Source organism: Carcharhinus amblyrhynchos, chromosome 12, assembly GCF_965287045.1.
Source record: "Carcharhinus amblyrhynchos chromosome 12, sCarAmb.v2.hapA, whole genome shotgun sequence".
Classification (NCBI taxonomy): Eukaryota; Metazoa; Chordata; class Chondrichthyes; order Carcharhiniformes; family Carcharhinidae; genus Carcharhinus; species Carcharhinus amblyrhynchos.
This window is the reverse complement of record NC_137335.1, coordinates 35382149-35396378: the sequence shown is the minus strand read 5'-3', so window position 1 is coordinate 35396378 and position 14230 is coordinate 35382149. Positions and strand designations below refer to the sequence as shown.

The 14230-nt window shown below is 43.9% G+C and overlaps 1 protein-coding gene across 5 annotated transcripts in view; it reads right to left on the bottom strand.

Annotated features, from left to right (window-relative positions):
• pde10a (phosphodiesterase 10A) overlaps window positions 1–14230 on the bottom strand; it is a 455060-nt gene that overhangs the window by 74179 nt on the left and 366651 nt on the right. For all 5 annotated transcript variants that reach the window (XM_080200357.1, XM_080200352.1, XM_080200353.1 and 2 more), the window contains 3 exons: window positions 11189–11240; window positions 7411–7553; window positions 5653–5745 (listed from right to left, as the gene is read on the bottom strand). In XM_080200357.1, the coding sequence (XP_080056483.1) occupies window positions 5653–5745; window positions 7411–7553; window positions 11189–11240 (288 nt within the window). The remainder of the gene's footprint in view (window positions 1–5652; window positions 5746–7410; window positions 7554–11188; window positions 11241–14230) is intronic.

Genomic DNA, 14230 nt, shown 5'->3' with positions numbered 1-14230 from the left:
TGTTGCACTGTTCCCAATGTCCCTCATGTCTGGCAGGAATCCCAATTTTTGGCTGATGCCCATTCAGTGGGTATCAGGATTCCTGCCAGTCATCTGATGATGAATCCCTTCCAATATCATTGCTTACCAATCTAATCTTGCCGAAGCAAATATTTTACGCTTGCTATACTGGATTTCAGTGAATGAGACTGTTATGATGGTCTCATCGATGGGACCGGAGGCCATTAAGGCCATCCAAGTGGTCAGAGGCAGGGGGCACTGCCAGCTTGGGACCTTGGCACCAGGCAGTGTCAAGAGACGAAGCCAAATGGGATGGGGCAATGACAGGGAGGCAGGGAGCGGGGTGGGAGTATTCTGCATCTAGGACAATCTGTTATGGCTGTTTTACGTGTTAGCTGTGTTGCAATTAGATTCACTTGACACAACCAGGGACAATATGAAGACAGGTGTGTCTTTCTCAGCAGCGTGTAGAAGATGACACTTGATATCTCATTTTCCTGGGCCACGTTGTTGAGAACTTCAGAGTAATCATAGCACTTGTACCTTTGCTTCAAAGTATATTCCTGGGAGTTTCATAGATCTGCTGATTATACATTTGTTCAGGTTAGTGGGGTTGCAGAAGGCTGTCATCTGCCCTTGTTCATTAGCTGGAAAGTGACAGAAGATTGTTGAAGGTGAAATGGAACAGCTGGAGAGCCTTTGCTCACTGGTTCACTTTGTGCTGGAGCCCAAATAAACGTTAAATGAAAAACTGTAAGGTTTTTCATGGTTTTTAAACTGAGAATTATGAAACATGACGGGATGCAGAAGGATTATACATTGTATGACATAATACTTTAACTTTAGAACCATAATTTCCGAGGCATAGTGATAAGTAGCTGAGCATGTGACCCTGAATATTTCCAGCAATCACCGACTGTCACCTCCAGTTCATTTGCTTTGGTGGGAGAAATTTTTGTTTGTTTTGCATGATACAAAACTGCAAGTGGGGGGAATGGGAAATGATTAACATCAAATTTGGGTTGAAAATCAAAATACTGAGGTGCTGAGCTTTTGAAATTAAAACAGAAAATATTGTAGATTTGCAGCAGGTCTGGCAACACCTGTAGGGAGAGAAATAGTTAACATTTCAGTTTGTGATAAATCATCAGGAAAGTTTCTGATTTGGGGTTCTCCTAATATGAGGCCATGACTTGAAAAGTGAATTCTGGATTGAATTTTAGGGTTTTTTTTTTCCAAAGTGTTGTCTCAGACTGGGGCCAGAGTATTCTGCATCAGGGACTGGCTGTGGGTATCGGGGCAGAGGTTGCCTGGGCGGGGGGGGGGGATTCTCTCCTGAATGGGTGCAATTCTCTCCCATTTTCACATTTATTCTGCACTTAGAATTTTTTGGTCAGACTTCCCCCAATGGCTAGGATAAGCCCAAGACTGAAACTGGAGAGAGATCACTCAACCTCCTCGGTGTAAAATGTACGGGATTCAAACCAACAGAGATGCTACTGGGACAGTAAGGGCAAAAGCCTTACCGCGCACCCCCACCTCCGCCGCATTGGAACCTCTCTCAATAAAACCAAGCCTGTTTGTGATTTGAAAACCCATCAAAAGACTTCATTGATGCAAGCTGAGTTCTTAAAGGAAGATTCCAACTCAACACTACTGTCTTCAAGAAAAATGAGAATAAACTAGTAACAACTGCAGAATGATTGCTCCAGTTAGAAATTAAAGTACAAGCAGCCACCATGGAAAGTGATTCTTGAGCTGTGAACAGGCATTTGAATAATCTGTGAATAGTCTTTCTGGCTCTATCCTTTTTTTTCACTTGGCCAAGTTTTAACATCTGATACACTGTAAAGTTTTATCTATCCTTTGTGCATGTCTAGGGAGGTTTTCTGTATTACTAGGAAGTTAGACATATTAGTACATTTTAAACTTGTATTAATAATATCTGTATCTTTACCTGACTGACGTTTGGTAGTAATATTTATTAATGCAAGGAAGTTGACTGGTTTAATTCTTACACCATGCTATGCACAGTTAAGTCTGTACTTAATTGACAATATCACATTTAAAAAATGATATATTTTTGTGTGCTATAACTGTGTTATAGCCAGTCCAGGAGCTGACAAAGAGAGGAGTTGGCTCACTTTGATTGTAACAGTATAGATTCCACTATCCAAAAATATTAATCTCTATAAAACTGCCCTGAAAAGTCAAGCAATTTGCTATGTTTGAGACTCGAGCTGTTCTGCTTCACCTAGTCTGTGTTAAACATAATCGTTCCCAAAAGAATTTCTGATTTTGCAATAAACTTCTCGGATCTCTGTTTCTATGTACCATGCTAAGTTATCACAACTATCTGGGGGTCTCTAAATAACGTGCACAGGTCATACAACATTTTGCTTTCCCTAATTGTAATCATATGAGCCAGATATTTCCTTTAAAAGTGGTGTGTGGGTCCTGGAAATGCAAGTCCCCATTTCTGGCTGATACAATTTTTGTTGGGATGAAAAAGGGGGCAAGGTGTGAACTGAAACAAAAATCTGTTGGACTATTCGAAATTAGAGCTGAATTTAAACAGAACCTATTTTCACTGTTTCAAAGGCCTTAACCTGCAGGACAGGAGTCACGGATTTATTGAGGAGAGCGGATTAGGGTCTGTTTAATTGCCATGACCTGGAGATATTTAACTCCTAGCCATTTAAAAATTAAAAAATATCAACTATGCTGCAGTTATCAGTTAGTCTGGAAGAATACATGCTGCTAGACTGTAATGATTGGCAGGTCATCTGGTGTAGCTCAGAGAAAGAATTACCATATGTTCCTGCAGTTTAACAGACTTCATTGTTGACATTTCCCAGGGGCCTTTATTAAAACTGAACTCATTATGAATGTCTGGTCGAGTTTCAAAAGATCCAAAACTACTTATTTCAGCGTGGTACGAGGGGACGGTACTGAGTTCACATAGTTTGATTGACAGTTTTGATAGGCTTTCAAAGGATTAGCTTTCTCTGATGTGGTTACTGAATAGACATTCATTTGATTTTGTAATAGGTTGATCACTTGAGAGGCTTTAAAATATTTGACTGGGTTTTATGAGTTTTAACCTGTATTAAATTTGTACTAGTACGGGTCTACTAGCTTATAAGTTAAACTTTTTTCATCTATGGATGGCTCTTGAGGTCTGTACACAGTGGATACTGGGTGAGTGGCTATGAGAGTGCTTTTGGGGGTTATGAATATTTCTTCAGAAGGAACTCTTCAAAACGCAGCTAATGAAAACAGAACAAAACTTACTCCAACTTATAAATCAAAGAAAGGGTTTAATAAAGAATCATTACTCCAAACTTGGGGCCTGCCCGGGGCCACTCCAAGTTACCCACAATTCTACACTGTTCCTTATTTGTAGTGAATCAGCTGGTCAGCTGACTATTACATCACTCTGCAATTGGTTCCATGGTTTATTGGGTCAGCTGACCGTTACATCTTGTTCCCATTGGTCACATTACATCCAATTCAAACTTGTCACTGGTTACATTTTAACAATGAGGTGACATGGAGGGGGCATAGGACATTGTGAGGGCTAGAGGGCCCTTTATAAAACTTGGCCTAAGTCTCAAAGAAGAGCGGTTGGCCTTCTGAGCAGCCTGCCTTGGCAGTCACCCAACTTCATGGCCACCACCTCCCTCTGGAGGTGGCAGGCCCAATTCAATAACACCCTTGCTTACCTGGAGCAACAGGTATCTTTTCTTTGAGGCAGATCTATCAATTTGGGAAATTTTTCGACTTGAGCAATGTGCCCTGGTAGTGAAAATCCAACCTATAGTGCTTCTACTGCCTGCTTACCTTACTGATCCTCCCTCTTTCTAATACTGTTCCTTTCAACATTGCCAGACCACCTCCTATTCCAACATCCATGTTAATTGTGAAGATCTCATAAACTGGAATATTTAGCTCACAGCCACATTCGGTTTGTAGACTGGCCTCAGTTATAGTGACATCATATTTTAAATGGAATTTGTGTTATAATTAACCTGTTTTATTTCTTAGTTTTCAAGCGTTATTGCAGAGAACATTTAACCACACAAAAGCACTGGTCCTGCTTTTATGCCCCAAGGTTATTTTCAATACAAATTTTAACTTATCAATCTTCTTTATGACTTCAGCTGTACTTTTAACCACACTGATGACCAGGACTTTCCTGTCACTCCATTTCTAATCTTTCAGCTATTTTTATTTTTGTCTTAGGTGTACTTCACTCTGGTCTCCCTCGCTCCTGCTTTCTAGATTTAATATTCTTTTAACAGCTCTGTTTGTTGTTCAGCTAGGACTTGGTTCCATTCTGGTCCAGGTGAAGTCACCCAGTGACATTGTTCCTTCCTTGCCAGTATGCTATGAAACTTCTGTTCCCACATAAATTCTTTCGCCATGTGGTAACCTTCTTCATTTACCTGTTTGCTGGTATCTTAGGGAATAAACCTGAGATTATTGCCTTCAAGGTCCTGCCTCTAATTTAGATCCTATCTCTTGCTGCTTCCTAAGCAGGGCCCCCTTCTTGTTCTTTCATATATTGTTCATCCAACAAATTGGATTTACTTTCTCCCCAAATTCTTTTTCAAGTGCATCAAGATATCCCTTTCCCTGATACCAGATAAGCAAAAAGCTCTTCTGGCTTCTTGCTTGTGGCTAAAGAGGATGCCAACAATATCCCTAATTACTGAATCTCCTACAACTACCATATTTCTAGTTTGCTCATTTCCTTTTGGATATTCTCCTGCTCTCTGTGTTTGAAATGTGCTTGGATCCCTCCATGGCCTTTCTTGCTCCCCTTCTCTGTGGCTTATTCGTACAACTCCCCAAGGACAATGCACTCCCCAAATTCTCATGCATCACCTACTTCTTTTGTATCACAAATAATTGTTGTGCCTTCAGCAATCTAGGCTGTAATTTCCTTTAAATATTTTATCCACTGTACCTCTTCTTCTTTAAGATGCTCCTTAAAACTTACCTCTTTGTCCTAAAAAGCTTGGTGTTAAATTGTTTCTGATATTATTCCTATGGCAGTCTTAGGAGAATTAACTATGCAAAGGTTTGAGATAAAAATTACAAAACAATAACTTTATACCTTACACTGAATTGTCAGACACACTTCTATGAACTAAACTTTAAAAGAAAGGACAGGAAGTCCCAACAGCATTCATTTCAAATAAATGAGCTTTCCTGAAAGAACGAATAGAAGAAAGAATATTCTTAACTTCTGAGCGGGAACAATACAAGAATAACTGCCTAAAACTAAGAATTGCAATAAGAGTCACAGAGTCAATCTTCAAGGCCCCTGAAAAGTAAATAAAAACCAGTTCCATGTCTTACAAATCTGGTGGTCAGTGAGTTGAGCTTCCAGTACGTAGGCATGTGTTCTGTGGGTGACAAACCTGTTAAACATAGTTGAAAAGATGGATAGAAGGTTCAAGAGATAGTCTCATATTGAGATTTGATCAAGACCAATAGCACTTCGATGGTGCTATACTTCTAACAAAATGTGTTCCTGGTGATTCATAGTTTGGTTGACTCTGCTGTCAACACACCTTGCATATGGTCTCAAACAACAGGGCACACACTGAAGGAACCACTCAAGGTGCTTTACACATGCATTACCTGTTGAAGCGTGGATCTGCATAGGCATCTGGAATATTAAGGACTTCTCCTGTTCGTGCTACCTGCCCAGCAATTCCTTTCTCAATAGAAAACCTATGCAGCAGAAAATTGATTGTGAGTTTCAGATTTTTCTTTACATTTAGAAGACAAGCTAACATAACAATGAATTAGCAAATGTCAATTGTTCCAATAACTCTGAAACAAACTGAGCGACAGGAAGTACTTCAATTTAGTATATCAAGCTACATTACAAAGGATAAGAACATATATAACCTGCTGCACAAAATGCTTCAGGATATTTTGAAGCTTTTGCTTCACCTTCTGCCTACTGAATAGAAAGACAAACATCTTGTCCAATGTCCTAGAACCATAGAATCCCTATGGTGCAGAAGAAGCCAGTTGGCCCACTGAGTCTGCACCAACTCTCCAAAGGAGCATCTTACCCAGGTCTACCCCAGCCCCATCTCTGTAACCCTGCGCATTTACTACAGCCAATCCACACAGCCTAAACATGCCTGGACACTAAGGGGCAGCTTAGTATGGCCAATTCACTTAACCAGGCCAGTGTAATGCCTAGCATCTGGACTCAAGATAACTTTCACTGCTGCATTAATGGTTAATCAATTAAATAAACGTGTAAATGTTCTTATAATAGAAAATAAAGGAATTTTAGACACAGAGGGTGGAATTTGGAGGGCCTGTTCACTGCGGGTGCAAATCCCATTTTGGCTGCTAAATCTCACAAGAGGGAGATAATAGGATTTGCACGCATGAGGTCTTGGTTTGAGAGCTTCCTCCCCTCTGCCGGTGACGTGCTCAAGTTCACGCCCTTTCTGATTTCCATGAATTTTATTAAGTTTAAATATACTTAAATGGCTTAATGCCATGGATTCTCTCCCATGGCAGGAGCAAAAAGCAGCCATGTTGGCTATGCTGGGAAAGTGGTGGTGAGCATAGCCACTAGGTGGTGAGGGACATTGCCAGAAAGTACCCTGACACTGGCTTAATATTGCCAAAGCTGGGGACAGTGCCAGACTGGCAGCGCCAGGTCACACTGATGCTAGCGTGGTGTGTAGGAAGGTGGTATCCAAATCTTTGCATGATGGGAGGGTGATTGTCTTTCTACGTGTGGGGTTTTGGGGTATTCCCCTTGGCTGCCTGATCTCCGTGGGGACTGGTCCCGATTTCCATTGGGAAAAGGAGTTCCAATCTTCATGGGTTGTGGTGGTGGTGATGGGGGGCAGTGGTTGGTTGGGGGGGGGGGTGCGGAGGGTGTTCTTTAATATAGCTGAGAGATCAGAGCGCCCTTTAGAAATGACACCACAATCTCAAAATCCTGTACTTGCTGGTGTTGTTAGGCTCCGATCCTTCAGCTAGCTGTGCGATCCTCACCAGCACTTTGAAACTTCAGAATGCTGTTAAATTAGGTGAGAAAAGGTGTCTATGAAGCTGTCACACAGCTTCTCATGCCTGATCCAACACTCTGTTCAATTCTGGGAAAATTCCACTCATTCGTATCCTATCATACAGTATTCACATCCCACTGTACACAGGGAAAGACAAAGTACTCCTCATTATTCATTATTGCAGAACCCCAGCAAAGCCAATTTTCAGTTAGATAACAGTGATATGAATTAGTACAAAACTTCATAGTAAGTTAATTTTCACGATTATATTTAAGTTTTTTCCTTATTTTTATAATATTTCCACTGTAAAATCCAGGTTACATTCAGTGCTGATGATGCAGCAACTTGGTACCTAATCTCTTTGGTTTTCTTGAAGACTGGTTTTCCTTCCCTCTGTTCACCAATGTCAAACAGGTCTGAATACAACTCCTGGCTGCTGTGGTCAACCTGAAAGAACGCGCAGCGATCTGCATTCACCAAATTTTTTGCATTTATCTGGAAAAGAATTAAAAAAAGATATTCAAAGCAGATGAAAACATGGGTCTGAACTTTTGTAGGATTGGATTAATTGCAGAGATCTTCAAAGATGGTAGGCTGGACCCGAATGTGAAAGTGCTACTCCCATTTCTCACCAATACATTTTTCACAAATAAGGTAAAAGGAGCAAAACGTGAATTACACAGGCATGAACATGAACATGCTGGGTCATTCAGAGCAACAAAAGAAAACACACATTCTTAGAGTGCATTGATTCACATGTCATCTTGTATGACTTAGAATAAACCTTTCCCATTTGTTCCAGCAGTTTCAGTAGATTTCGTGTTGACGTTTCCCAAGCGCTATTATTACAACTGAATCTAAAGGATTAGTGGCCCTTGATGTGATTACTGAATAGAGGTTTTTAAATAACAAATTGATCATTCGAAGGGATTCGACGGGCTTCATGAATTCGAACTTTTTCTTCATCAAGTTTAAATGAGTGAAAGCTCTGATAGCTTGTTATGCGTTTAACTTACTTTAATCTTCATGTGCCCATTGTGGATACTAGATGAGTGGCAACAGAGATTGCATGAGAATATGAGATGGCATGGAAAGGGTTTAGAGGCATGAAATATGAGGTAAATGGAAGGCACATGTGGGTGGCATGGAAAAAGCACTGGAGTGGATGGGTGGTGAGGGGGCTGAAGCAACAAAGGTAGGCTTTCTAATAAGCTCGTCTCAGCACTTACCTGCTGAGGTGGGAGGCCCAACTTGCATATCAATCCTGGTTTGAAAATTTCCCTATACATCGAAATGGGCCTGCAGAATTTGGAAATTTCCTGACTTGGGCTTGGTAGCGAAAATCTGGCCCACTACAGCAAAATAATTCACCAGCTCTTTTGATGTTGGGCATATTGCAACATTGCTTGACAAGAATATGCAAATGAGGTACATATGTTATTCATATATAGGATGTAAAATAGCCTGTGACCAGCTTATAAGGAACTGAAACATTTACTGTTTCTGTGTCCACCTGCTGAGCTTTCCCAACATTTTCTGTTTTTATTTCAGATTTTCAGCATGCGCAGTATCTTACTTTTATTATGTTGTGTCCTTGCTGCTGTTATTAACATTGGCGGTGATTGCTGTGTGTGTTGGCCAGTTTGTTGAGCTTTCGGTAACATGTATATGCATTAGCTTTAGTCTTCACATAAATAGAGCCCACTTAAAGTTTGCCAATACTGTCAGCGCGACAGGCGCGTTTGAATAAAATCAGAAACAAAACAGGCAATGGCTGATATGTCAATATGGTGAAAATCAAATTGGAGAGATAATTGGGAGTTTTGTAATTTCACAGCATAGAAAGGAATTCAAACCAAATGTTTTAAAAATGGACAATCTTTAAACTTAAAACATAAAAATATATTCTATAATTATTGTGTTTCTCAGCATCATCAATGCCCAAGGGGCAAAGTGCCCATCCCTAGGGGCAAGCTTGGCACAGCCCATCAACAAGGGACACTGCCAAGAGGGGGACAGTGCCTGAGGGGGTGGGGCCTAGGGGACAATCAATGGGGTTGGGGGATCCTGCTGCCATTTTGGCATTGGGATGGATGGGGGTGAGGGATGCCAGCTGCCAGGGCAGCTCTGCACTGCTGGGGGGTGGTTGGGGGCTGGAGATTGGGGTGGTCTGAGAAGAGGGAAGGGGTCGAGGCTGGCCTTGGAATGGTCAGGGGGACTGTGATTGGGGGGGCAGCACTGTGGGGATCCCAGGCTACCCAGCAAACAGGAGGCTGAAAGGTCGGGGCCATTGCACTTGTGCAGAAGCCCACTGGGCTTCAACCTCCCGGGTGGGAATAGGCCCCAACCCCTGAAATCTAATGATATTCACGCTGGTGGCCACCACATTGCACAGAGTGTGGGAGATTCAACTGTGAACTCTCACTAAAAAACCAGACTGAATTACTTCAGTTTTCCAGCAAATTCTACACTTAGAGGGTGATTCTTCCAAAAAATGCTGAATTCGCAGGAAAAATAGTGTAAATCACAATTGTTTTTGCAGTGGGAGTTCAGACTCAAATCTCCCACACTCTGTGCTCTGCAGAGATCACAACTGGGAATATCATTAAAAGCTTCTGGGTGGGGGAGGGGAGGTGTCAGTCTCCAGTTTGCTGGCCAGCTCAATTGCTGGCCGGACTATGGCAGTGCTGCCTGCACCACTCTCCCCAAAGCCCGATTGCGGCCTCGATGACTATTCCTCGGCCAGCCCATGAACCACCCCACGCCCCCCCCGGCCTGGACCACCCCGATCTCCAGAAACACCCCAGCAGTGACAACCCCCACCCTTCCCCCACAGGAAGCTGACCCATCCCCAGCAGACCTCCTTCCCCCAGCATGCCCCAATCACTGGCCTCCCTCCATCATCAAGTGAATCCCAATGCAGCATTGCAGTGGGACCACCCACCTCCACCGATAGCCCCTTGGCCCCGCCCCAGCTGATAGCACTCCTTGGCCTCGACCCTTGGCACTGTCCCCAAGACCTGCCCACTCAGCACCGCCTCCTAAGCCCTACCCCTTAGCTCCACCCCCTTGGCACTGCCCGATGCCGTTCCAAGGTGCCCTCTTAGCATGGGCAATTTGCTCCTTAGAGAGTGCTGGCGAGCAAGCTGGCACTGCCAGGTGTCTGTGCCAAGGGGGCACCATCTACCCACTACCCGACCCTCTGGAGGGGCCCCGATTGCCGCCCCCCCCCCCCCCCCCCCCCCCTTCACTCCTACGGGATCTCCCACTACTTCCCCGCAAGTGGAACTCTAAACGCTGCGGGGGGGAGTTTGTACTGGCAGGGCGGGAGATGCTATCGGGCCTGAGAATTCAGTCCCGGGTCTGATAATCACATTCAAATTACATTAAAAATAGATTAAAATAACTGACCTGGTGTTCCTGCCTGTTTCCTGCGCAATCCCAACTGCACCGGATATCTAGTGGTTGGAGAAATGCACGCGTCCAAAATCATGTGCGAATCGGTGCACGTGCAAATCTCCCAACCTGACCCGTCAGAAAATTAGCAGTTCGGAATGGGAGAATCGCTCCCTTAGAATTTTTTTGGGAGAATTCCAGCCCACATTCTGCACCTTCTTTCCTTCTCTATGTGCGTTATGCTTTGTCTATATAGGGCGCAAGAAACAATACTTTTCACTGTATACTAATACATATGACAATAATAAATCAAATCAAACCAAGTGGGAATGGAGGATCCATCCTCTCGGCAAAGTCCACAAAGGCCAGAGGGCACGAACCATCTGTGCCCAGCAGTGGTCCAGTGCTATGGCAGGTTGGCTATGGGTGGAATTTTCTCATGTCTTTGCAGAGTCCTGTCCCTGTGCAAATGGGAACTATGTTTCCGGAGCAGGACTCACAATTTTTTGCCATTCCACTATTTTTGTTATGATGGAGGCGCTCTCTGTTGTGACGAAAATCTGTGCTGCCTCTACAAATGTTGTCAGACTGTTTTTATGCCAAATGTGCATGTTTGACTCAAGGAAGTAGTGAACCATACTTTCATTCTATCAATTCTCACTGAAATCAATTATCCCTTCCTGATATTTGGATTCTATCAGGAGATTCTGGATAAAACATTGCCAGGTACTTACCATAATGTGTTCCAGTAGGGAATCTATTGCCAGTATATTATCAAAGTAGGTCCTGCAAGAAAAGAAAAATGGGTTGAAGTAGGAACCTTGACTTCATTCAAATTGCTTTTGAAGTTCTTTGTGCTAATCTTTGCTCTTTTGATGGAAAGGATCTGCTCTGAATGGAATGAGTGCTCCCAAGATTACCTCATATGCCACTTATAACAAAAAGGACAGTTTGAACACGTTACGGGATCATTCTTGTCATATCTGATCTGCTTGAAATATTTTCCTAGGTGCCCAACATTTGAAGTATCAGGTGTTTCCATCCACTTACGAGATGAGACACCTGCGGTCAATCATTTCTGATTCATTTGACTTACTTCTCCTTACCAATTCATTAGTGTGGATAGCAGATGTAAATCTCAATATCATTTCTGACTCAAGAGATGTGAAGCAGGATTCTAGTGGTCATGTGGCAGTTTGCATTTCTCAACCATATTTAAACTAGACAGGGACAGAGCTTCTCAAATCTTCTATGAAAGGGCCTTTGATACAACCTGAAATTTCCGAGCAGCACATACAAACCATGCCTCATTCATTCTTGGCATGTTGATTTTGTTAGGAATGGTTAGCAATCATTAACATTCAAAAGGTGGAATTCGCCCAAAATTTAGCTGTAACTTTCAATATGAATCCCAATGGCCCTGTTGGTGTGATCTGGACCACAATTTTTCCCCACGTGATAAACACCATGCCTACGGCACAAAGTGTCTGATTTGCCCACCTTGGGGGTCATCATGAATTCACAGCACTTGTTCTTATTCAAGCCAGGGGGATGGGAATCTTCTGCAGGGGGCCCTGCTGGCAGGAAACCTTCCTACAAGTTCAGGAACACTGCCTGGGGGACAGTGGCAGCATCCTCCACAAGGGACGGGTGTGCAATGCCACAAGATGAACAACCTATTCCACTCTGTCAGGGTATTCCACTCTGTCCCTGTATTCCCTCTGTACTCCACCTTTCCATCACCCCTTGGAATGTAACCTCAGACCCACATGCTGCCATCTAGCAAGACCACAGCACCCAACTCCAACAGCTTCCTCACATCCCCTGGGATCCCTCTCCTCACAGCCTCCCCATCTGTTAACCCATATTAATAGGTTTCATCAACATCTGATCCCTCTTCATATTCCTAGTTCTGCCTTTGCATCTCAACATTTGAGAGATGAGCGTGTCTAGAGGCATGGCACCTGGCTGGGGCTATGCTAAGTCCTGGGATTCAGCAGACCTCTGGTTGTCTGATCCCGGATCAGGTTGCCAGCTAACTTCATCCTCATTTGTGTTCCTACAGAATAAGCTTGCTCACAATCGCTGTTGGGCAGGGGAATGTCAAAGGCTAAAATCTTCTTGCGGAGAGAATACTGGAGTTCACAGGGGAGGAGTATGAATGGGCCTGTGCTGAGAGCAAGATGAGCCTGCGAGAAAGAAGTGAGGAACCACTGCACAATCCTCCAGATGACTAAGATCAAGTGAGTTCTGTGTATCCCAGACGATTGCCTTGGTGATGTACGCATACCATGTTGCTTTCCTTGTAGGAGCATTGTCTCATCAGCTTGGCCCATCCAGCAGTTCTGCCATCCACCCACAGGTTACAATGATTCTACCCACGACACAACCTCAGAGATGTCGGAGGAGAATACCAAAGATGTGTCATAGCTATCACCCACATCATTACCAGCACAGAGACATGCACCTCGGTGGGAAATCTTAGCAGGCAAGTTTCTGGGTCACTATCTAGTGAATGCCACACTGCGTCTGATGTACATCAAATGGAGGTAGGAATGTCCTGGGATCAGACAATCAGCTGGATCCTAGGACTTAGCATTGCCCCAGCCAGGTGCCATGTCTCTGGACACACTCATCTCTCAGACATTGAGATGCAAAAGCAGAACCAGGAATATGAAGAGGGATCATCAGCAATACTCCTGCAGCTGCAAGGCCAACTGTTGGAGGCCCATATATAGCAATGCATGGCACCCAGGCCAACTTTGCAACTGGAGCTCAAAATCAGATCCATGTTGGAAAATGTGCAAAACTTGTCTCAGTTCCTGAGGACCATGGTTGAAAGCTTCAACAGCGTGGCGCAGACAATGGTAGGCCTCCAGTGCCACATGCCGGTGAGGCTATGGAGCTCATTCCAGTTGCTCTTCTACCCCATGGGCACCCAGAGGGAGGATTATCTGCTGGAGCACAGGCCGGGGCCTTCTTCCCATGAGTCCCTGGAAGTGCCCAGCCAATTGACCTCCCTTCCTGAGAGCGGCACAACTCAGGCACAGCAGACAGAAACAGTGTAACGTAACAACACCAGTGCCACCCAAAAGTAGGCCGGAGCCCTCCGGAGGACACCCACCAAAGGTATCTCATATAATACTGTGTGCAGTTTTGGTACTGTGTGCAGTTTTGGTCGCCGCACTTGCACAAGGATATTTTGGCCTTGGAGGGAGTGCACAGGAGGTTCACTAGGCTGATACTGGAGATGAGGGGGTTAGACTATGAAGAGAGACTAAATAGACTGGGTCTGTACTCGTTGGAGTTTAGAAGGATGAGGGGGGATCTTATAGAGACGTATAAGATAACGAAAGGGATGGATCGGGTAGAGGTAGAGAGATTCTTCCCGCTCAGAAAGGACAGCAGGACAAGAGGGCATAGCCTCAAGATAAGGGGGCGGGGGGCAGTTTAGAACGGAGTTGAAGAGGAACTTCTTCACTCAGAGGGTGGTGAATCTCTGGAATTCTCTGCCTGTTGAAGTGGCGGAGGCTACCTCGCTAAATATGTTTAAGACACGGGTGGATAGGTTTTTGGCGGACAGGGGAATTAAGGGTTATGGGGAGAAAGCGGGAAAGTGGAACTGAGCCACTTCAGATCAGCAATGATCTAATTGAATGGCGGGGCAGGCTCGAAGGGCTAGATAGCCTACTCCTGCTCCTACTTCTTATGTTCTTATGTTATGTTCTTATAATAATGCTTGGAAGTCAGCAGGCAGCTGCCACCTTTGATGTGCA